The sequence below is a fragment of the Suillus discolor genome (genome assembly GCF_016758755.1).
Source record: "Suillus discolor strain FC423 chromosome Unknown F5147scaffold_28, whole genome shotgun sequence".
Taxonomy (NCBI): Eukaryota; Fungi; Basidiomycota; class Agaricomycetes; order Boletales; family Suillaceae; genus Suillus; species Suillus discolor.
In genome coordinates, this window is record NW_024541275.1 from 438,276 (window position 1) to 461,180 (window position 22,905).

Sequence of the window (22,905 nt, forward strand, 5' to 3'; positions counted from 1 at the left end):
TAGGGAGAAACTTGTTTTGCTATTTGCTACAGCATAGAACCTCCAGTGCCAGACCACCCTCTGACCTCTAGGTGTACCAAGCTTACCACCTCACAAAATTTCCTAGCCTTTTGAAACTTGGTTTTTCTGCTTCAGTGGCCTTGAAAATGATGAGGAGAAACTTGTTTGAGTGTTTGCCTCAGCATGAGATCTTGGGTGTAAGGTCATTCCTTCATTGCCAGATGCACCAAGCTTAACACCTTACAAAAAATTCCTGCCCTTTTGAAACTTGGTCCATCATTTTCTGTAGCCTTTAAAATGGTGGTATTAAACTTGCTTTCATGTTTTCTTCAGTGTAGGACATTCAGTGCCAGACCACCCCTGACCTCCAGGTGTATGAAGCTGATCACCTCACAAAAAATTCCTGGCCTTTCAAAACTTGGTCCATCATCTTTATTGACCTTTAAAATGGTGGGTAGAAAGTTGTTTGGGTGTTTGTCATGGCATGGGACCTCCAGTCCAAACCACCCCCCGACCTCCAGATGTACCACCTTGCAAAAAATTCCTAGTCTTTCAAAACTTGGTCCATCATCTTCAAAAACCTTTAAAATAGTGGGGAGAAACTTGCTTTGATTTTCTCTTCAGTGTAGGATGTCCAGTGCTGGACAACCCCTGACCTCCAGATATACTAAGCTGATCACCTCACAAAAAATTCCTGGCCTTTTGAAACTTGGTTTATCATGTGCAGTGGCCTTGAAAATAATGAGAAGAAACTTGTTTGAGTGTTTGCCTCAGCATGGAACCTCTAGTTCAGACCACCCCCTAACATTCAGGTGTATTAAGCTTATCATTTTATAAAAAATTCCTAGCCTTTTGAAACTTGGTCCATCATCTTCAGAAACTTTTAAAATAGTGGATAGAAACTTGTTTGGGCTCTGTCCACAGCATGGGACATCCAGTGCCAGACCACCCCCTGATCTCCAGGTGTACCAAGCTTACCACCTCACAAAAAATTTCTGGTTCTTCTAAACTTAGTCCATCATCTTGAGAAACATTTAAAATAATAGAGAGAAGCTTTTTTGGATGTGTGTTGATGCATCCCCTATTTTTCACCAGACCAACCCTCTGTTTTCCCCTACACATTCCCTATGAAGCCCACTGGGATTTAGCAACCCCTGCAGAGCATAAGCTGAAGTCAAGCCTTTATAATCCGCCCTTTTGAGCATGGTCTTACAGATCCCTGATGTAAGAGCATCCCTTTATTAACGGATGTACTAAGCTTACTACCTCACAAAAAATTCCTGGCAACTCAAAACTTGGTCCATCATCTTCACTAACCTTTAAAATAGCAGAAGGAAACTTGATGGATCTCTGGTGTCAGATCATCCTCCAACATTTAGATAGATCAGGCTTATGATCTCACAAAAAATTCCTAGTCTCTCACAACTTGGTCTATCATCTTCTGGAGCCTTTAAAATGGTGGGGAGAAAGTTGTGTAGATGTTTTCTACAGTGTAGGACCTCTGGCATCAGAGAACCCCCTGATCTCCAGGTGTACCAAGCTCACTGCCTCACAAAAGAATTCTTGGCCTTTCAAAACTTGGTCCATCATCATTAGAAATCTTCAAAATAGTGGGAAGAATGTTGTTTGGGGGTTTGCTGGTGTTTGTGACCTCGGATATCAGATCACCCCTGATCTCCAGGTACACCAAGCTTACTGTCTCATAAAAACTTCATGGTGTCTTAAAAATTGGTCTATCACCTTCCATATCCTTGACAATGATGGAGAAAAACTTGTTTGGATGTTTGCTATAGTATAGGACTTCTGGAGTCAGATCACCCCCTGACAACCAGGTATACCAAGCTTATCACCACATAAAAAATTCCTGTCCTTTCAAAATTTATCTGTCATCTTCAGTAACCTTGAAAATATTGGGATGAAATTCTATTTTGTCTCTGCTGATGTTCAGAATCTCTGATGTCATGCTATCTCCTGAACTCTAGATGTACCAAGCTCAACACCTTGGGAAAAATTCCTGAGATCTCAAACCTTAGTACATCATCTTCAGTGACCTTTAAAATGATAGGCAGAAACATGTTTTGCAGTTTACTACAGCATGGGACCTCTGGTACCAGACCAGCTTCTAACCACCATGTGTATCAAGCTGATCACCTCACAAAATATTCCTGATGTCTCAACACTTGGTCCATCATCTTCTGTGACCTTGAAAATAGCAGGAAGACACTTGCTTGGCTGTTTGCTCCAGTTTGAGATCTTTGGTGTTAGACTATCCCCTGACACCCAGGTGTGCCAAGCTCACCACCTCACAAAAAATTCTTGGTCTTTCCAAACTTGGTCCATCATCTTTTGTAGCCTTTCAAATGGTAATGAAAAACTTGTTTAGATGTTTTATACAGTGTAGGACCTCTGGTGTCAGATTACCTTTTAACATGCAGGTGCACCAAGCTTGTTGACTCACAAACAATATCTAGTGTCTCAAAACTTGGTCCATCATCATCAGTGACCTTGAAAATGCTAGAGAGTTATTCCTTCATCACCAGGTGCACACTTGGCCTATCATCTGTGACATTCAAAATGATAAGAAGTTACCATTGACTAAAAACTTTGTCTGGTTGTATAGAAATGATTCTCAAGCATTATCTTCCATCGCATGACTCTTGGTTGTACATAAGTTTTCCTCTATCCTTGCTTCTCAACTTTATCATCTGCTCTCTTGCAGGGACAGCAGTATACAACCATCCCTCTATCTCTGGTCCTCTATTTTTTCATCTTGTGCCACCAGTTGCTATAGGAGTAATATGGTTGTGATGTATGGAGGCAAAAATTCAGTTTGTATGATTGTTATTTATGTACTGCAAATAATTTATTTCTGATGCCATGTTTGTCATGGTTTCTACATCCACTTTCCAATTTGTTTCTGTTGCTGTTTCTGTCACCACTTAAAATGAATTTTCCTGAGGGGGACTAATGTGGGACCTTTGGTGTCAGACCACCCCCTGATTCTTTGGTGAACCAGGCTTACCACCTCACAAAAAATTACTTATGACTCAAAATTTGGCCCATCATTGTCTGCAGCATTTAAAATGGTAGGGAGAAACTTGTTTGTGTGGTTGGTGATGTATAGGATCCCTGGTGTCCGACTATCCTCTGACCTTCAGATGCACCAAGCTTACCACATCAGAACAACTTCCTGGTGTCTCAAAACTTAGACCATCATTTTCTGTAGCCTTTGAATTGTGGAAGACACTATTAATTTGACCTTCAAGCAAAAGTCACTTCCGCATACCTAACCTGTTAATAGATCATGGCAAGATGATTGCCATGGCCAACGACAACTGTGACCTTGGTGAGAATGGGCTGACAAGGATACCAACTCAGGCAAATTGCTTGAGACATTCCAAGGTTGTTTTTCATGCCTAGCATGGACCTCGGATGGCAAAACAATTTTTGGTGGGAGAACATTCAGCTTCGAGAAAATTGACGCGGTGTCGTGGCCACCAATTGGAGTCTTGGACTATTCAGTTTGTTTTTGACATGTGTGAAAATTTGGTCGATTTCACTCCCGACGAGTGCATCCCGAGTCGCACTGCAGTGCGTGTCTGTTCACAGCAACTTTGTTAATCATTTAGGTGAAACGGTACATATGTTTCTCTATGCAAATATTACGAACACTTACCCTGACCTATACTATATTTGACAACTTTTCAACTCGCTTCGAGTAGATGAGTCTGATCTTTCAGATGGCTATACTCGAATTTATCCTGTCTTACTCCAGCTTCTGTAGCTATGACCACTATGTCCCAACCCATTGTGTTTCAGTCTCCTAATCACCCTGATTTCCAAATGGTATCTAGTTCATTCACTGGTGATAACAGTGCAATGCCTTACTTTCTAGACTCTCCAATATCATGGATAGTTGGCTCATTTGGAAGCCGCTTCTATCCTACTAGTAGTTGTTCCCCTGGTCAACTTCTCAGACCACTGCTGGAGTCAGTTCGTGCTTCACTTACACATGTCAATGTGCTGATATAGTCCATGTAGTAGTCCTAACGAATTCAAGTGTGCCACGTTGTCATCATCTATTGACAGTGACCGTGGTTCAATTGTGAACACTCTTGGTGCCTTCAGCGAGGACGACGAATTGGTGGGTCACGACCTTCATATTTTGTGCCAATCTCTCATAATTGCACTATTGCAGTATCACAACTACACATGCTGTGGTATACAGTCAGATGACCTATATGCTTTGCTACAGCATTTAGAAGAGGTCCATGTTGTCGTCCTAGACCCGTTTGGTCACCCTCAGTTCCCAGTCATCCCTCCTTTACCTCAGTCTATTTGTAACACAACTGCATCTTACTTCTCAGACCATCATCGACACCCTTTGTCTTACAATCAAGGTGGCTTCGACCCAGATGGCATGAGACTTAATGTCAATCAGGGCAGTACACCTTCGTCACACGTACCAACACCCCCTGACACCCCCCTCACTGCCCCACTGTCATCACATCCTAAGAATATGCTTCTGGGGTTGTTGCCTAAGATGAAGCAGTTCAGTTTGAAGTCATACTCCATTGGGAACAAGAGTAGTTAGTGGATATTGATATTGGAGCGCACGTCACACATCAGCAAAACTCCCAAAATTGTGGCAACATGTAATCATGGTATGTCACATCAGCCACGTTCACCTGAGTTTTCCAATAAGTAAGAAATATGGAATGTAGAAGGCTGCGCTACATCAGATAATTAAGCCATCGACATAAACATGGCAACTACGGCGCCAGCCAGGAAGGGAGACTTGTTCAGGGACCATGCTTCCCGGTCACCAAATGCATTTGTGTCAAGCACTGGCACTGGCCATGTTGATCCAGATATTCATGATGACTTTCGAATATTCAATCAGAAGATATCTGATGTGAGAAATGCATTGTATGGCCGAACATGTATGCTCTGCCTGTTCAAACTAAGTTTATATTTCCAGTCTTGCCAAGGCCTACGTACCGTAGATGTCGGTACATATCCCATCTGTTCCATCACACCCTACACAAGTGGGTGGAGAGACACAATCCTTTGTCAGACCTCCATCATTCAGATGAATGCTCCTCACTGAATGTGAGTTCAGCTGTCTTGTATGAGCCAATGAACTGTTCCAGTTAGGGAACAGAAGCTGGTGCAAGATGAGGGGGTGGGAAATTGCTTGTGGACACCATAGGGTTAGAATCTACTTCAAACTAAGTGACGACATCCTATCAAGGAACCAGGCGACATTTTCATTGAAAGAAAAGAAGGAGGTGAACTGGAGCAAGTGCAGGAAGAGGATACAACTAGAAGCTTTCTTCAACACCAGCTCAAACTCAAATCCATGGGGAGTGTAAGAGAGGGTAACCCTGCCATATTAAAAATGGCCTGGGCAAGTTGGTGATAATAGGCTAAGAAGAGAGTAGCAGGCAAATCCACAGCAATGTAAAAGAACCGAAAAGCGCCACATGCGGTTTCTTTGCAAGAGTGTCAATGACACATAAGTTCTGCTACCAGGCAGAAGCTGATATACTACAGTAGAGGACGCGTTGTGCCACTGGACAGAGAGTGGAGCACATTTGAGCAAGAGCGGCGAGAGAAGAGACGGTGCGACACTATCGAGAAGCTCAACTGGTAAGCCGTGCCATGGACATGGGTGCTCAATGCAACCTGAGTTGAACACATGATATCTTACAAAGGTGAGCCTTGGGTGAGCCGGCACCAGCCCGGGGTGTCTATAGAATATATCAAGTTTGAGTGATTGCTGCCGTGCGAAGGGAAAAGAAATGCAGGCGAATTAAACTAGAGGATGAATTAGTAACTCGAGCGAAGCGAAAGATTATCAGATATCTGTGGCATTAGGGTTAGAGTATGTCATGAGTTGATAGAAATGCCTTAGGCATCTGAATTAAGGAGATAAAAACCACTTGGTTATATGATGCTTGGGATACTTGCCGTGACAGCAGTGTGCAAAAAGATTGACAGTAGGGGCAATTTGAATGAACAAGAAATTACATAATAATTGTGCATGATTTGATGGGTCCACACTTACTGTTGCGCTCCCACGTGGTATTGGCGAAGAGGACTTTTCAGGTTTGTCAAAGTATTTGTATGCCGCAGTATGTGATGCTCTTCCTCACAATCGTATCCACTATTCTATATTGACTTGCATGTAAAAAGCACTGAAAGACATCATTTGTTCTTCCTCCACAAGCTCGATAAGTTGCTCCCGAATGCAAGGGGCATCAAATATTAATATTATTGGTATATCTGCCGGTTGTATACTACTCACTCGGGAATAATCATTATTGTTGGCATGCAGAATCCCTTGCTTTTCATTGGCTGGACTATCAGTCGGTATCATTCCCAAACTTGTTTCGACATCGCCAGGTAAACAAGGCACGCTTCACGTCAACTCCTTAGTCCAAACTGTGTCGATTTATCTACTTCCCTTCAATTCTATTCGCCTTGTGGCAACACTGCTTGCCATTGTGGAATTTCTGCATGCTAACCACTGAGAAAAGGCTTCAATGCATGCTCAGTTGAACATCATACCCCGTCAACCGAGTTCTCGCACGACAGCTGGCTTGTTATAGGTATCACCCAATGCTCTGCTGGATCAGTTGGACTTGTTAAACGCACTGGAACGTTGGACTGGTCCCAGGGCTGAAAAACTGGTCATGCCCTTTGACAGCCTACTGTATCCTGATTGGTATGCGAGGGAGAAACATTGGCATCCATGGATGCCACACTACCAGGATAGATTGTGGTGGCACCAAATTGCCCCCGACCACACATTTCGACCTCTAAATAATGAAATCGGAGCCAAACAAGAACTTTCCACCATGGTCAAAATTCTGGGTATCATATACAAGCATATCTAACCGGAAGGTCCTAGACCTGACAATGTGTACCTCATCCAGGATCTGAATCTGTCTTCCTCATCAACAAGACCATGCCTGTAGATTCATGCTTTCTGTCAGTGGGTACATCTGATGGCTGAAAGCTCATCGTCCATATGATGTGGATGGATGTCTGAAGAAATATCTAACATCCCAGGATGAGAAGTGCACGATGGCCTGGGGACTGGATCAACCTGGAGGAGTGGGTGTCATTCTGGACTTGACACAGGACCAAAGAGAAATGAACATCGGGCTGTACCTGCGGCACGGCATTCCGGTCTATTACCCTTGGACCTTATCTGCAGCCGCCGACAGCACGTTGTGGTGCCTGTCCCCTTCCCACTTGTTATCATTGGATGATGACCGTGAAGCATTTTTGGACCCATCTCCAGACGTCGATTTCTGTTTCCAACCATTATTGCCAGGTAAGATGGGCTTGGCCATGGTAGCCTCAAAACTGGCTCCCTTAACCCATCAGGTTTTGGACTTTCAGGGTTGAACACCTAGATCCATCTCCAGGAAAGTGGGCCAACATTTTTTCCAGTTATTTTACTTTGAGGAACATCTGGCAGGCAAGGGTCAGACACAGACACATCTTCGCATCTTCCATAGATTTAGCCCACATGTCTCGCCATCACCAAAACATCTTGCTACAGATGTCTGTGTCCAGGAGAGGTGGAAGTTTGATCATGCCCCTCCTCCTGGCCAATTTTATAGCATGGCCACCCGACAGCTGAAGCCTGCCGAGCCCACCACCGCTATGCCAGCCCCATCACCAGTGCACCCCTCATGGGGCCTGATGATCCCTCCGATATCCCATAAAGACTCCGGGTGTCAGGGTCCAACCCAGACCAGAGCAGATGATCTGGCATCTACAGATTCCGAACGATGTACGAACAACATTGTTGTTCAGGTAGATTTAGAGAGTCATGGTGGCCTTGATGCACAGATGCGGAATGTTGTTCTAAGGCTGCCTGACCAACTTCGTGTACCTCACAACGGTGTTTGTGGTTGACCTAGGGCCTGTTTTGGATAGCTCCGGAATGTATGCTTCGGTGCCTTGTGGGCGGTCTATTTTCTGCTGAAATGACTTTGGTGATAGTTTCAGCACCATAGTCTATAGGCAATTTCAAGTTGGAAACTTTTCTGTTCGACCTCAGCTATTGGTGGCGCCCAGATGTTGTTATTCACACGAATATATTTCATGCTGTTGGTGGTTTGTGTGATAAGTCTGTAAGCGACATTTCATCCTATCACACACTAACACAACTGAGGGTCTCTGAGTCCAAACATATTTGTCACCTGCCGGATATCCTGTTTGATTCTTGATCCACTGGAATGGAGTGATCAGTTTGTGTGGTCAAGGGAAAACCCTGAACTAATTATTTACTAGATCCACCACATCTGATCACTGTTGGAGTGCTGAAGACAAGTCTAGTATATACCAGGCAAGAAGCTGAGTTTTTTATCAGATCATTTTGAATTTATTTTTCAGGCTACATAACCACAATATCAGCCCGCACCTCCAGATGATGGACATTTTGTGACATACCTCTTACCCATGTAATGTAAGTCAAATGAGAGCGCTAAACTGGTGACAAAGTCGGCCAGTGTGTCCTTCAAAGGGAGGTGGGATAGCTTTGTCCAACAGTATTGAATCACCAAATCTTCACAGTGGTAGAGTGGCATTCTCATGATGGGTTGATTGGTTTGGAGGTTCCACTACAGTTAGTCTGTATAGGTCTTCTGTGATGTGAGGGTGTGTTCATCGGGAGATAATAATGGTATTCAAAGTCAAAATATTAAGGTTCTGAAACAGTAACAGATTCTTTCAGAACTCTACGGAACGTTGGCAGACTACCATCGGAGTCTGAAATCGAACTTTGGTCCATGCGTACACCATGCCTCCTGTACGCCCTCAAGCACGACATTTAGAGCAACTCAAGACGCTTCTTCAAAGACTTAGTGCACCAATATCCATCCAAATGCAACCTGCCCGCGGTGCTAGGGGAAGGGGCACGACTACTCGTGGTACAAGGGGATGTGGGGTGGCTGCTACCTCAGCCAGTGCTGCCGGTGATACTCCTACCGGTGGTATCAGCAAGATCCGGTGGGAGACACCAAACTGCAATCAAATGTTTGCACTCATGACGTACCTCAGCACCCATCCTGCCGACCGTCACATATTATTTTACAAAGGCAAGAAATCCCACCCTTCTGATGACGGCCCTCCTTCTGGGAGTGACAAGGGCAAAATACATGCCGTCATCGCCAAACATATATTCAAGAACGACAAGATGTACCAGTCGATGTATGCTGAGGATCAGACAAAGTTCACACAGGCTGTGGGCAACCGCCTCACTTAGTAAGTTTTTCATATGTTTCCTCCCCCTTTCCATGTATACACTAAATGCTACACTTAGTCTCAAGGGCAAATATAAGACCCATCATGCGCGCTTCAAGCAGACGGGCGCTGGAGTCAATCTGGAGGAACCTGGCACCGCAGTGAATTTACTAGGTACATTTTTTTAAATAATAATCAAGTAAAACTAAATTTGTTGTAGCGCAAGTTTTAAGCGACTTCCCATGGTACGCGATGATCATTGGTGACGATGCTCCTGTTGAAGACGAGCACGTTCACAGTGCCGAAGGCCATCCTCCCGCCAACCCTCCTCCCACTAACCCTCCTCCCGCTAACCCTCCTCCCACCAACAATTCTCCCATCAACCCTCCTCCTGCCCACGATCCTCCCACCAACCCTCCTCCCAACTTCGCCATGGGTGAGGAGCTTGACTATGATGAGCAAGACGTCACCATGCAGGAGGATCAGGGGGAAGTAGAGCGTGAAGAAGCACTCACAATCCAGCGGTCCCTCTTGAACAAACACCCGCTCTCCTCCCCCTCCCCACCCCGCACGCACACCCACAACTGCCCATCCCTCGGAACATTCAAAACCCACACCGATCGTGCAATGGGCCGTGGACCCATGCGCTCACCAAACCCGCCATCATGCATTGCATTGTCGTCCATGAAGACAACGACATGCTCTACATCCTCGGGACTTTCGTCGCCGTCTTCCTCCTCACACCTACAGACCACGCTCAACGATAGCGGTGCGAAAAAATCGCACCTTGGGAAGAATATTGGGTTGGAGGTTGGGAGCATTTGCGGGAAAGTCGAGATGCTAACCAACAACATGTCCTATATCTACACTGCAAAGGCAGCCGCCTCTGAGTACAAGATCGCCAAGGTCAATGCTCTCCATCAGGAAGGTGACCTCGACTTCCAATGTGAGAAAGCGCAGCTCGAACGCAGCGAGGCCATCGTCGTACATCAGCGCTGTCAAGAGTCCAAGACTCTTGACCTTCAAGTTCTCGAAGCTCAAGCCAAGGTTCACGCTGAGCACAAAGCAGCCACCCTTCAGCTCAAAATAGAGCTTCTCAAATTGAAGGGAGGTGTGGCTGATTAGTGTAGGCTTTATTGTTGTTGTTGTTGTCGTCCGCTTCTGTTGTACCAGTGGTTTGTCATACTCTTGCACCTCATGTTTTGCATACCATTCATGTTATATGTTCTCTGTCTCATCATACATATATTTACATACTTTCTGGGCCCATATATGTTGTTACATGCTTGCTCCTATGTTTTAGATATGTTGCCAATACATTTGTCTTGTTAGTTCAACAAATATTCCATCAACTTTGAATGAACTTGGTATCCAGAAGTACCTTGATATGAGGTATCTCCAGGACCCAACTCATCTACATCATGATCTGTGTCCACTGCAGGCATATAGGCCTGGAGGGCTGACTCTTCAGTTGTACTCTTAATCCCATGGTGCTCTTTAAACCGAATCACCATGTTGTGAAGGATAAGGCAGCACTGGACCCAGTAAGAAATATATGCAAGGTGTCTGTCATGCTGCAACGGGTGTCGAAGTTCTCGAAGAGACTGAAAGCGATTTTTGAGAGCAGTGAATGCATGCTCTACCCAGACATGAACCTAAATCACCAAAAATACATGGACATAAGGAAAAATGAAATAACACACATACTCTGGAAAGGGCAGTGTTCAATGCCTTCTGGTCACTGGTTAAGGCCCCATTGACAGGCTTCTTGAAAGGAGGGATGCACCATGGCTCTAATGGGTAGGCACTATCTGCCCAGATCCAATGGTTATCTCCAAGAAGTGTTGCATGATGATGGTAAATATGAGTAGATCGGAATGCATATGCATCATGTGCACTGCCAGTGTGACCAATAGCATAATCTGCTATAGCAGGATTATGGATCATAACAACCGCCTAAAAGAATTTGAATTAGAGAAAGGGCTGTAAAATAAAATAAAATACCTGGCAGTTGAGGGAGTACTGAGACTTCCTACTATAAAAAGTCTCACTATAGAGACCTGGCTTGTCACAAAGAGTTATCAATGATCCATCAGCAGCTAGGATACCATTCCGCCACTCTGGGCAAGTATTGTCCTAAACATACTTCCGGGAATGACCAGCATCATCAGAGTCAAGAGCGGGGAAGAATATGAATTTGTCATGCTTGGCAAGCAGGGCCATCATGACACGATTAGTGCAGTTCGTGACTGACCTGATGCTAACACCTGCCCACTGGCAGACATCCTCATTTGAGATTGCATTGCTATAGTGGCCAGCACGGTTAAGAAATATTGCAAGTTGGATGGCAACAGCAAGTTGGGGATTGTTGGATTGATTATGGAAGATAGGATCATCGCTGATCTCATCAAGGATATCATTGAATATTTCTGAAGAAACATGTAACTTATTTTGGAATAGGTGGGGGCGATGAATAGAGAAGTGATCAAGTAGCTGGATCTGTGGAGCTCGCATAGGGGGCTCATCGGGTCGGTGAAGGACATGGGTCATCTCTACTTCATCCCGAAGGGCAGTAAGTGAGCCAAAAAGTTGAGCGAATTGCTCATGGATTGCAATTGAGTTGACACTTGAGTTGCCAGAATGTTCCGAAGCATTGGACATGGACATGGGGGACATGGGGGATGGGGTCCTAATATCAGACATAGCTGAGTCTGAACTACCATCATCTTGTGTGGCATGTTCAACCCATGCCATAGCGACATCTAGGCTAGCTGAATCTATCTGTTGAAGGAGTGCTTGACGTTGTGACTGGCGAGGCATTGGGGCTGGTATCTTATCATCATCTCTGATCAATGACTCAAATTGATCTACACAAGATTCAAGCGGAGTTTAAATCTTTGTGGCACGTGCTGCTGTCGTCCCCACCAAGCGCAACACCACCGAGCGCCACACCACCGTCCCCACCAAGCACCCCACCACCATCCCCACCAAGAAGTCTGAGACATTCTTGACATTCCCGGACAACCAACCTGGTGTCTTGATCCAGGTGTATGAGGGTGAGCGTGCATGCACGAAGGACAACAACTTGCTCGGCAAGTTCGAGCTATCTGGCATTCCCCCAGCACCTTGTGGTGTTCCTCAGATTGAGGTCACCTTCGACATTGACGCCAACGGTATCCTGAACGTCTCCGCATCTGACAAAACTACTGGTAAGTCAAATCACATCACAATCACCAACGACAAGGGCCACTTGTCTGCAGAGGAGATCGAGCGGATGGTCAATGAGTTTCTTTTTTCATTTTCACTCTCTTCAAATGACAGGTAAGCACATCCACACTCTTCTAAACTGCCTCCTGAACGTCTCCGCATCTGACAAAACTACCAGCAAGTCAAATCATATCACAATCACCAACGACAAGGGCCGCTTGTCTGCAGAGGATATCGAGCAGATGGATGAGAGGAAGGTTTGACCAGGGCACGATTATCATGATACCCCCTAAGGACGAGGAGACTGTTGCTATCGGTGTCGCTGTCGGGTCAGGGTACATGCATCCCTCTACCAGTACTTCGTTCTCTACCATTGTTTACTAGCTACGAAATACATGCTTTTTTTTGTATGTGCGCGCATCTAACCCTAACCCTGCATGGGGACTTGTGAGATTTGAAGCGCTAAGTGATTTGAGTGGAGTTTAAAATAAGCTTTTCAAGCGATTTTCAGAACATCATTCAGAACGTTTCAGAGCGTTTCAGAGCGTCTCAGAATCGTTTCAGAGCCTTAATATTTTTACTTTGAATACCATTAATGAAACAGTGAGAGTATTGCAGTGAAAACTGCTGTTTGTCACTTTGTGACCAGGTAGCAGTGTCAAACTTCATGATCTCAGATCCCCCATCATGATACTCATTACTTCACCAGTTTTCATCAAGTATACTAGTTCATATAATGTCTGTCTATTCACAATGCAGTATGGGAGCTACCCCGATTTTATCTATAGCTACTTAATCAAGAAAACATGGCGTCCAACATCTGGATATCATGATCAGCTAGAATCAACTGTCCTGTCTTGCGCTCCATCAGGTCTCCAGAGACAATCTCCTTGATATTGTTAAGAACAGTGCTCAAAGGTCGGATCCGAAGGGCTTGGCTTCAACTCGTGCACTGCGCCCCTTACCCGAGTACGTGCCCCTAACTTCCGAGGGCTGTTGGACGATGTCCGAAGATTGTCGGACGAGTCCGGAGTCCAATGTCCGATGCGCGGGAATTCTGGCAGACGTTCAGGAATGAGGGATAAGACTAATCTGGACAATGTCCGAACTAGAAAGGACACAGCGGAGGACTACCAGAGGTAGAGGTGGAGGTGAGAAGGCTATAGGAATCGATCCTAAGACTAGCGGAGGACGACGAGAGGAGAAACTCAAGTCAGATGGAGAAGAGAATGAGCAGAGTCTAAGATAATATTCAAACTGAGGAAGTACAAAGATTCTACAGGGTTTATATACTACTGAGGACTTAACGGAGAATCAGTCTGCACAGTCCGAAGCTATGCAAGGCTGTGGATGGAGTGTATAGAAAAGTTAAACACTAGTCTATCGGAAAATAGTAAATGAAGACAGAGATGAGAACATAGGAAAATAAAGGTGGAAATGAAACGAGGCACGGAAAATGAGTATAGTCTAACTGGAGAAGGAACATATAAAGGGATAAGGCACGGAAGATAGACGCGGTTCGGATCCGGACACTAGATAGAAGTCGGCCGGATCCGGAAGTCCGGAAATGATGTGTATGATAGGTCCAGGTCCGGAATGCGGGATATGACAGATATATGTTCATTGGGTATCGTATTTCGCCTATTATCCCGGACCAGTCGAAATCCACGAGTTTGAATCCAGGGCTGCGATCCTTTTTTACCATAACATTTGTATGCCGAATGTCTCCATGAACATAATGTTCTTGATGAAGAGATTGAAGTTTTGCAGTGAGCACGTTGTGATGAGGGCAAGGATAGGAAAGTTCCCCAAGACAACAGTAGTTGTCTGTGATAAACTCCATCACAACCATGTACCAGCCGCCTGGTAGGTGTTCGAAGCTGTAGAGTGCTGGAGTGAAGCCACCAGAAGCACATTGTTGATGAACTTCCTTAGTCAGGTCAAAACTTATAAGTAACTTGGTTTGGCTGACAACAATCAGACACCATGACAAATTGGGAGCCCTGGTCAATATTTTCAATCCGCCTGGAAATATCAGTTAGAAGAAGATCAATTTATCATTCAACTCCTTGGAAATATGCGATACCCTCTGGCATGTTGTGGATTTATACTACAGTTGGATCGTCACCTGGATAGTAGAGTAATTCTGGCATTTAGAAAATGCATAAACCATCCAATTCTATTTAGAAAGCATACAACTAGGAGGATGAAGTGTGGGTGGACAATGCCCCTGTTCTCTTCAACTGTACCACAATGTGTTCATTGCCATATGCGAGCGACGTTGTGAGACCCAGTAGTCTAACACCCAGCTGTCACCATGGTCTCATTGGCACTCTGTCCTGAAAATCTGACCAACTCTGATCCCCCATTACCTCCCACTGTGATATCTCGGAGGTGCGTTCTCCTATGGACCAATTGGCCATGGTCTGAGGGGTCAACACATCTTCCCACAGTGTTTTGGGGAGTGTAGTCACCTCATGGAGTGTGGACATAGCATCTCTCGTCCTGCCGGATGATGGTCCGGGTCCAGATCCTGAGGCATCTGGCGATGCAACCTGAACCTACCATGCATGGTTCAGAGGAAATAAAATACAGGAATAATATTGCTCACCTGTGATCCGGACCTGGATGGCGCCATGGACTTGATGGTCTTTTCTTTATCCTTTCTCTTGTGCTTCTCATGGTTTGAAAATGGATTGGAGGGCTGCTGGGAGCCAGGTATTTTTGGACCACACTGCATCCAGAGGCTCATTGAGCCAATGGAAGGACAAAGGCGACGAACACACCTGGTGAATTTTTGCTTTCTTGGGTTTATGCCTGTTGGGAGATGCAGGGGACTGACCGCCAGTTTAGTTTACAGCCCATACATCTGGATTAGAAACTTACAGCCCGACGCTTGGAGGGTACGGGAACCGAAGGCCAGGTATCCACATTCATGGGTGTTGATGGCTCCGTCTCGATCATGGCTTGGGCGCCAGTTTTCTGGGTGGTTCCGGCATCATCCTTCAGAAGATGCTCTTCCAGCAGTTTCAGGGCAATCCTTAGGCATCGGCACCAACTTTTCTCATCAGTCTCCACCATTGGACCAGGTTCATTTCCACAAAGTTCAGCCTCCCAGTTCATATGTGACCAGTCCACGCAGGCTTTAGTCTTATCAGGTAAGGAAACGTAAAGTGCTCACATGAGGAGATCAGTTTTAGGTGACGAAATCTGTAGGTCTTTAGGCAGCCAAGTTGAATCTGGAGGAGATATCAGGTGGGTGTGATATATTGCAAGTCCCCATAAAAATAGGATACTAGAAAACCACTGGCGCGTCATTTTGTTGCATGTGGGTATTTCCTGACACGGATCGTCATCTGTATCTTGGTCATCATCCATAGTGGTCCTCATCCATAGGTTGGCCAACACCCATAGAGGAATAGAATTTTTTCCGGACCTCGTCAAAAAAAGCCTCTCGCACATGGTGCAAATACAGGGACGCTTGGTGAAAATTATTTCTGGTATCATTGTCAAAGTGTTTGCTGAGCGATAAGTACCACAACACATACATTGCGTGTTGCAAAAATCAGCAGAGCAGTTTGGAAGAAGCAGGGATGTAGATGATATGATGGTGTGAGCATAACACCGGAACACTGTCCATTGACTGATCATAAGCTCCGCAGTGATAGAATTCTGGGCGCCATGCTTCGGGCAGCACGGTCGTCTTATTCCAGTAATTGTTGAGGTCTACGATATTGACAGAAGGAAAGGATGGCTGCATCGTGCTATCAAGGAAGGTGGGGGTGATGTGACCAGGCAAATCTAAACGTGTCCCATAATTCCCAAAATGGTGTAGCCAGGGTTTCAAGATCGTATTAGGGTTCGGAGATCAGACCGCCTGATCTTGTGCCGTCATGAACATGCAAATTTTAGTTCCTACTACCCTTGAATCAGTTGTTTGAAAAATTTAGTAACAGCCAGTTGGCTCAGGATCCAGGGCCATACATGTAAACTAATGCATGTAGACCCCACCGAATCGAACTAGACATATCCATCCCAAAACATCGATGAGCCAAGTATGTCACTGGTGGGTACTAGTGTGAAGGACTGTGGTGATCACCCGAAGTGAATTTTAAGCTCCAAAGAGAATTGTGTGTCACGTTGCAGTTGAGAAGTGATGGTGGCAACAGAAGCGACAACAGAAGTGACAACAGAAGCGACAACAGAAGCGGCAACAATTGGTGTTTATTCAATAGAATCAGGGTTTGCCAATATAAAATGGAGGGCCAGATCATGTATATATTATGTATGTGTATGCAGGGTGAGGCTCAGCAAACGGATAAACATATCCGATCTGAGTCAGCATGCCGTAGGAATCGTCAGCTCTCAGGCAACCCGAAATGACCTGGGCTTTCGCAAATGGTTAGAAGTTTGGGGCTCGCACTAAACTGAATATTTCATATGGCAAATCAGTCCGATGAGTCGATCTGATGCTGACATGCGGCAGGTTAGTCGCAGTCTATGCATTGTGTGTCATGTCCAAGGTTCACATGTGACAGGCCAGTCTGAGGCCGGCTACAGCAATATTATATACACATATTCAATCATAGTCCTGGCCAATTAATTCTGGTCTCATAATCGGGTCCGGGCACCCATATTTGCACTTGTTGTTTACATTTGAATATGCACATGCAGCACCTGTACAAGGAAGGAATCGATTAATCGCTTCGAACATATTCAAGGGATAATGCATGGACACTATCTATGAAGAAGGAATAAGAACAAATAGGAAAATGTCATGAGATCATGAAGACGTCATACATATATTTTCCGGACATTACTGATGGACAACAAATCAATGAACCACCCTGAATCCAGTTTTCACGGGTGTACTAGATCCTTAACAGGATCATTGTGCCAGCGGAAGGGCCTGATGCCATCAAAAGAAGCCTGGAAGCCATAATTAGGAACTCCGAGCTCAAGGTATCGCATGCTTCCAACATCTCATATGTACCGGTATGGCCTGCACTGTAAATGTGTGATATGATGGCAGTGGATGAACCAGATAATAAATTTTGTATGGAGTGATGAGAAATAGGAATGTGTGTCATAGAATAAAAATGCAGGGGGATCCTGCTGAAACTATGTCACCGGCTCTGTCAGGCACTTCATAGCCCGGCAGGTTTCGTCCATCCACTTGGAAAACATGCACCCAAATTCGTCAGCCAGCCACAAGGTCCACCTTGGATTCCCTGTGCTGAACAGTCCAATACCCATGCCTCATTCAACCTCATTGATAAAATACCCTAATTGTCCATCAGGACCGTGCATGACACCCAGATCCAGTTGCACCATCAGCCTCAAGGAGCTGGGTGCACCCAGTGACTCTTCCTCGACCCCTATGAGTCGATTCAATGCAGCTGTCGCAAAGGATTCCAGTTCTTGATTGGCCTGGCGTCATTCAGAGAGGGTGCCCCCTACTGGATCCATAATATCATTGAAGACATAAGGTTTCCTCATCCGCAAGCTGGGCAGATCCCCGGGTTAAACCCAATTAGATCATGACGGATGGTCGATTGAAGATCCCACCTCATTTCTGCCAGGGACAGACCCACATCCCGATGCAAGAAGACCCACTCCCCCTCCCCATTTCCCGGCGCCGTATGCACAACCCACAACGGCTGACGATCTACCAAGATAATCCACCATTCTCCGAGCTTTTGAAGGGTCGGTACATATGACTGCTTTAACCACCTAAAATGACCACGGTCCAGCGGCAGATTCGACGGATCTACTTGTCCCGGTAAGAAAATGTGATGGTTGCAGTCACTACCTTCACGCTTGAGAATCCAACCGTCAAAGGATTGTGAGTGATCAGTGCGAGAAAGGCGTGTGGTCAGGGGTCTTGGGAAGTTGACCATCCTGGATGAAATTTGGTCGAGGTCGACGATCACATTGAATTTCTTGGAAGCACATAGTATCTCTTTAGATGGGGGCCATACCGGCAGAATCGACTCCAGCATCTGCAGGTGGGACAGGTATTTCTGCAGTTGGGTTGGACTGTCTAAACCTTCCGCTTGCTCACTTATTCTGATTCTCAATGATTTGAATATGATAATGGGACACCAACCACTTGCCTGGGATCCACCATAAGATCTAGACCGCCCCAGATAGAGTCATATTGTTGAAATGTACGCCTAAAGTTGGGTTTTGATGAGATCAATATATCTCAAAATTTGTCAAACTTCATAAAATCCACAGCCATTCCTCTGTGGCAGATTCTAAGCCAAAACAATAGCTTATTGATTACTTGAATCAGTCCAGAAATGCTATCAGCTTTCAACATCCAAACCTTTTCATGAAGCCTCACTGGAACAAAGCTGGGTCGCTTTGTTACCAGATGGCAGGATTGTCCATGAAAGACAAAACCTTGAAGTGTTGGACTGTCCAGGAGCTCAGCAGCCAAGGAGGCGGGATAGTCGTGGGTCACCCAGTCGATACATCCGTAAGAATCCCATACCAAAGAACGGGAGAACTGAGGATCCAACATGACCAACACCCGGTAAGACATTACCAGAGCCAGAGGCCGGGTTGTACTTGATGGATGCAGTATTTTTGCGTACATAGATCAGTGCTGGGCTGGTCACGGCATCACCGACATGGTTGCTTCAACGTTATGCTAATGTAATCGCCATCATGTCATAATGCTCAACATGCAGCGCTCAGGGAAATTGACCTACTCGCATTCACCTATTCTACAACAACACCAGTTTTGATCCTAGGTGCAACATAACATAAGTGACATACATTTATTGTGACAGAAAGCTCCTCACTACTTCACAGCTTAGTCAATGCCTGTAGAACTCTAGCTCCTCATGATGCCACTCTTAAAGTTTTTTTCCATAGTAACCGGGAAAGTAGCACAAAAGGGGTACACAATTGACGAGATAAGCTCCTGGGCAAATGGCAGCCTTGAAATGTTCAGTAATTCTATGGATACGGATAATTTCGGGATTGGTGTTGGCAGTAGGTGCAGACTTTCCATAAGTCACCTGAAGAATGACTGATACTGCATACCTTGCGTATCTATGAAAAATCACCAAAATGTCTTGATAATAACACACCGAAGTGCATGCTTCTGGTGGTTCTTTGGGTCACTCATCATATCCAATATCAAATCCATCGTGTGCTTGCACTGCATATCTTGGTATGTCTTTGCTGCTTTTGGTTGTAGATGGGTGTGTACTGCTTTTCAAAGGCGCTGGAATCGATCTCCGTAACGAGCCAGGACTATAAGCATTCCATTTGAGAGCATCTCACCCGCAGCAATCGACCGAGGTCGATCTACCAATGATGCACCCTCTGTCTCTATGATGTCTACGGCCGCCTAGTAAGGGGACCATCAGGAAAACATAATTCACTACAGAGTGCTACAAAGGGCTCTGTAGCGTTTTGTAATACAATCCAACCCGCTGATGACCGATGCCTAGTCATTATCGGAAGAAGCTCACGGTATGTGCAGTATAATTCAATGGTGCCAATAACAATTATCACTTGACTACCTTGTCAGAACGACACAATTGGCCCATATTCTTGAACCAGGTCGGTCAGTGCACGGCAAATGCTGAGTGAATGATCTGCATCAGCTTCTGATATCTTGGATTCAAACTCACTTCACAGTAGGCAAGGCGTTGCACCAAAATCAACGGGCGGGTGGCCCACAGCATGCACCTCGCAAGTAACTCATTGTACATGAACCTCGCCCATCTCTCGTGGTCTTTCCGCATTGCTCAATGACCTGGCGCCCCAATCAACACACACGCTTTTGGCGATGCGGTTACTCCTCATGCAGCGCCATTTGAAATTGATGTCATTCCCCGAATGAATGTTGCAAAGCTGACAGAGATGATGACGACAAATGCCTGTATGAATTAAAGATATCATATGTATAGGAATTTCTCCGTGATCCCCTTGCTTTTTCTTCTTCTGAGGACCTCGTCTTCTTGAAAATTTCTCCTTCAAAAATGTATAGTCATTCAAGTTGTTCACCAATCTGGGTTCTGTATGATCACTGCATGATCCACTGCTTGCAATAGGAATCAAGTAGGAGTTCTTTCATTTTATCCATGTACCATATGCAAGGAAATGGCTTTTGGCACTGTAATAGGTAAATGTGCTCATGTCCATTTTTCCACAGAGGCTCATGAAAGTCTAGTGATACAGAGCAATAAAACATAGATAAAAACATTGGAGGCATGGACAGCATAGCAACATCCATTAACACACTGGAGTGGGATATGCCTGCTCTCACACCGGATGCTACTCAAGGAAGGATGGGATCCGATGGATTGCGCTTCCCACATAACGCACTATGAACCTCAACATTACTGGCAAACTCCACTCTAAACACCGCTAAACACTTCAGCCACCCCGCTTACACCACATTCAAAGTCAATCCACGTCGGTTTACCAGCGAACACTGGTTCCAGTGAGATTTTCTCATTCACCTGCATGTCGGTCAAGATATACTCTTGGGGTAGACGTTTCGACATGTTCCCTCCAGGACCTGCGAGTGAAATAAGGATCCAACACCAGTAGCATAAGTAACAGGGCTCACCAGACGAATGATATTCTGCGAAGTATGTAGTTTTTGGGACAAATGTTCTGTTATAAACAAGTTAGAGATTGCCGGAGTCATTATCTTGCAATCGTGCTTACGTTCTGGACCAGGGGTGAAAACATCAGGATGAATGCTTTCATCCATATATGCGTGTAAATATACAGTGATAGCCAGGGGGTTCCATGGGCGTCCTATGCAGAGAAGAAAGTGACCTTAGTACTATAATTAAAGTGTGTTCTCCATTTCTAGCTTACCGAGGTAGCATTGACCATTAGTAACGGTGGTGCTATTTGCATCTAGGGACTGAATAGTGAAAGAAAAATAACAATTAGATCAAGTATTCACCAGAAAAAAAACCGACTGACCCGAATGATTTTTGGATCGATAATGAATACCCCATTCCTGGTGCCTTCTGTGCCTAACCATGCTGCGATACTGCCATCACAAGCTCAATTGGCCAAAATGACATTTTGGAACCAGCTATTCCAATAGTTACTCAGGGTGTTTATACATACATTAATGCATCCTTATGCCATGCCAGATCCAAAAAGATCTTGCCACAGTGTCAGCAACTGCAACCCACATGAATTGAGGCCAAGTGACTCACAATCAGTTTGACCGTATATTATGGTGTCAACAGCATATGAGTAAGCATCTAGGCCGGTGTGCCATGTATCCTGCCAGCTGGCAAAGGTGCAGCCATAGAAGGAAACATTTGAATGCATGAAGGAGCCAGTGAGAGCTTGAGAAATTGAGTATTTGGCCTGAATCGCTAAGACTGTACAGATGTGAGTCAAGAAAGACGTCGAAGCTTACAGCATGATTTTCGAAGTCGATATTGTACACTTTGAAGTCAGTGTTACTGGACTGCTGTCCAGAGGGAGGTGCAACAGTCTACCAAAGCCATATACGATGAATTTCATATTATCCTTAAGGCAGCCTTCTGAATCAAGCCAATGCTGGGGATTGAAAACATCAGGATCTGGGAAGGTGATAGGATCACGAGAAAGAGTTCTGAAAAGTGCGCTTAGTGAAGCGATGTACACCATGAAGCAACACCTTACCAATGGCACCCATAGACCATTGTACCCTCTGGAATGCAGTATCCTTGCTGATCACACTTAGACTAGAATGAGAACGTGGATTATGTTACGCACTCAAATAGATCTGTTAGGTGGAGCCCTAAGAGGGGCGTCGTCCGCTAACGTTCGTGATGTAACCGGAAGGGTCCGGTATAGCAAGTGAGACTGGTGACGATGAGTCGGCAGCGATCACAGTACGTGCGTGTCACGTGACTTTGTAGACGGATGTCTGTGAAGTTGCTCAAGGTAAGGACAGTCTTGTCCTGTACGATGAGGTCGATCGAAGTAGACTTAGTCGCGATGAGCAACTAAGAAAAGATACTAGAGACTGAAGCTGAGGGGGCTTCAGAGAGAAGTATGTTCCAGGGAAGATTGAGTAGATTCAAGTTAGGGAATCTAGTACAGGGTGACCGACTACTTATACTAAGTGGAGAGGGTTAAGGGCAAGGCTACTGCACAGTAGGTAAGGGTAAAGGGGAAACAAGAATGGTATAGGTGCGTTGGCAACAGAGCCGGATTAGTGATGGGTGGTTGAATGTGGAATGAGACCGAGAAACATTGGAACGGACCAATGGTAAGAATACAACGTGTGGGAATCCGCAGTCAGAAGAAACAGAAAGAGGAAAGCCACATTGGTGGCACGAGTCAGACCAAGTCATAGGTGCAGGACCACATTGGTGGTCGAATCAGAGGAGGAACGTGCGTGCACGTGCATAGAGGCGGGCAATGCGAAGGACGGGAATGGTCCCAAGG

General features: G+C 45.3%; 7 protein-coding genes across 7 annotated transcripts; 4 read left to right on the top strand and 3 right to left on the bottom strand.

The window, feature by feature from the left end:
- Positions 1–3,795: 3,795 nt before the first annotated feature.
- Positions 3,796–4,594, top strand: F5147DRAFT_773834 (uncharacterized protein; the record flags this gene model as incomplete). The annotated part of the gene is made up of 3 exons (XM_041441521.1): positions 3,796–3,989; positions 4,042–4,144; positions 4,199–4,594. 3 exons carry the CDS (start codon positions 3,796–3,798, stop codon positions 4,592–4,594), a joined length of 693 nt encoding a protein of 230 aa, XP_041292769.1.
- Positions 4,595–7,092: 2,498 nt separating this feature from the next.
- F5147DRAFT_773835 (uncharacterized protein) lies at positions 7,093–7,935 on the top strand (the record flags this gene model as incomplete). Its single annotated transcript, XM_041441522.1, has 2 exons — positions 7,093–7,398; positions 7,465–7,935. The coding sequence occupies 2 exons, from the start codon at positions 7,093–7,095 to the stop codon at positions 7,933–7,935; spliced, it is 777 nt and encodes a 258-aa protein (XP_041292770.1).
- Positions 7,936–8,821: 886 nt separating this feature from the next.
- On the top strand, positions 8,822–10,389 carry F5147DRAFT_652971 (uncharacterized protein; the record flags this gene model as incomplete). The annotated part of the gene is made up of 3 exons (XM_041433730.1): positions 8,822–9,285; positions 9,344–9,438; positions 9,485–10,389. 3 exons carry the CDS (start codon positions 8,822–8,824, stop codon positions 10,387–10,389), a joined length of 1,464 nt encoding a protein of 487 aa, XP_041292771.1.
- Positions 10,390–12,238: 1,849 nt separating this feature from the next.
- On the top strand, positions 12,239–12,589 carry F5147DRAFT_577066 (putative heat shock cognate protein; the record flags this gene model as incomplete). Its single annotated transcript, XM_041431371.1, has 1 exon — positions 12,239–12,589. A coding segment is annotated over one exon (351 nt), but the record flags the coding sequence as incomplete, so codon positions are not given.
- Positions 12,590–14,086: 1,497 nt separating this feature from the next.
- F5147DRAFT_524744 (uncharacterized protein) lies at positions 14,087–14,455 on the bottom strand (the record flags this gene model as incomplete). The annotated part of the gene is made up of 1 exon (XM_041429971.1): positions 14,087–14,455. A coding segment is annotated over one exon (369 nt), but the record flags the coding sequence as incomplete, so codon positions are not given.
- Positions 14,456–14,783: 328 nt separating this feature from the next.
- Positions 14,784–15,594, bottom strand: F5147DRAFT_773839 (uncharacterized protein; the record flags this gene model as incomplete). The annotated part of the gene is made up of 4 exons (XM_041441523.1): positions 14,784–15,032; positions 15,083–15,205; positions 15,258–15,308; positions 15,358–15,594. 4 exons carry the CDS (start codon positions 15,592–15,594, stop codon positions 14,784–14,786), a joined length of 660 nt encoding a protein of 219 aa, XP_041292774.1.
- Positions 15,595–20,771: 5,177 nt separating this feature from the next.
- F5147DRAFT_695550 (uncharacterized protein) lies at positions 20,772–21,834 on the bottom strand. Its single transcript, XM_041437382.1, has 6 exons — positions 21,678–21,834; positions 21,436–21,518; positions 21,325–21,373; positions 21,169–21,261; positions 21,068–21,082; positions 20,772–21,016 (listed from the first exon to the last, which is right to left on the bottom strand). Exons 1-6 carry the CDS (start codon positions 21,793–21,795, stop codon positions 20,853–20,855), a joined length of 522 nt encoding a protein of 173 aa, XP_041292775.1. The 5' UTR covers positions 21,796–21,834; the 3' UTR covers positions 20,772–20,852.
- Between the last annotated feature and the right edge of the window lie 1,071 nt (positions 21,835–22,905).

Bases quoted from the DNA above. Each gene is read 5' to 3' on its own strand.
- F5147DRAFT_695550 (XM_041437382.1), bottom strand. From the start codon at position 21,795: ATGCATTCAAATGTTTCCTTCTATGGCTGCACCTTTGCCAGCTGGCAG. The intron at 21,519-21,677 runs GTGAGTCACTTG...TGGCCAATTGAG, and splicing joins AATATACGGTCAAACTGATT to CTTGTGATGGCAGTATCGCA. The intron at 21,262-21,324 runs GTAAGCTAGAAA...TTCTCTGCATAG, and splicing joins TAATGGTCAATGCTACCTCG to GACGCCCATGGAACCCCCTG.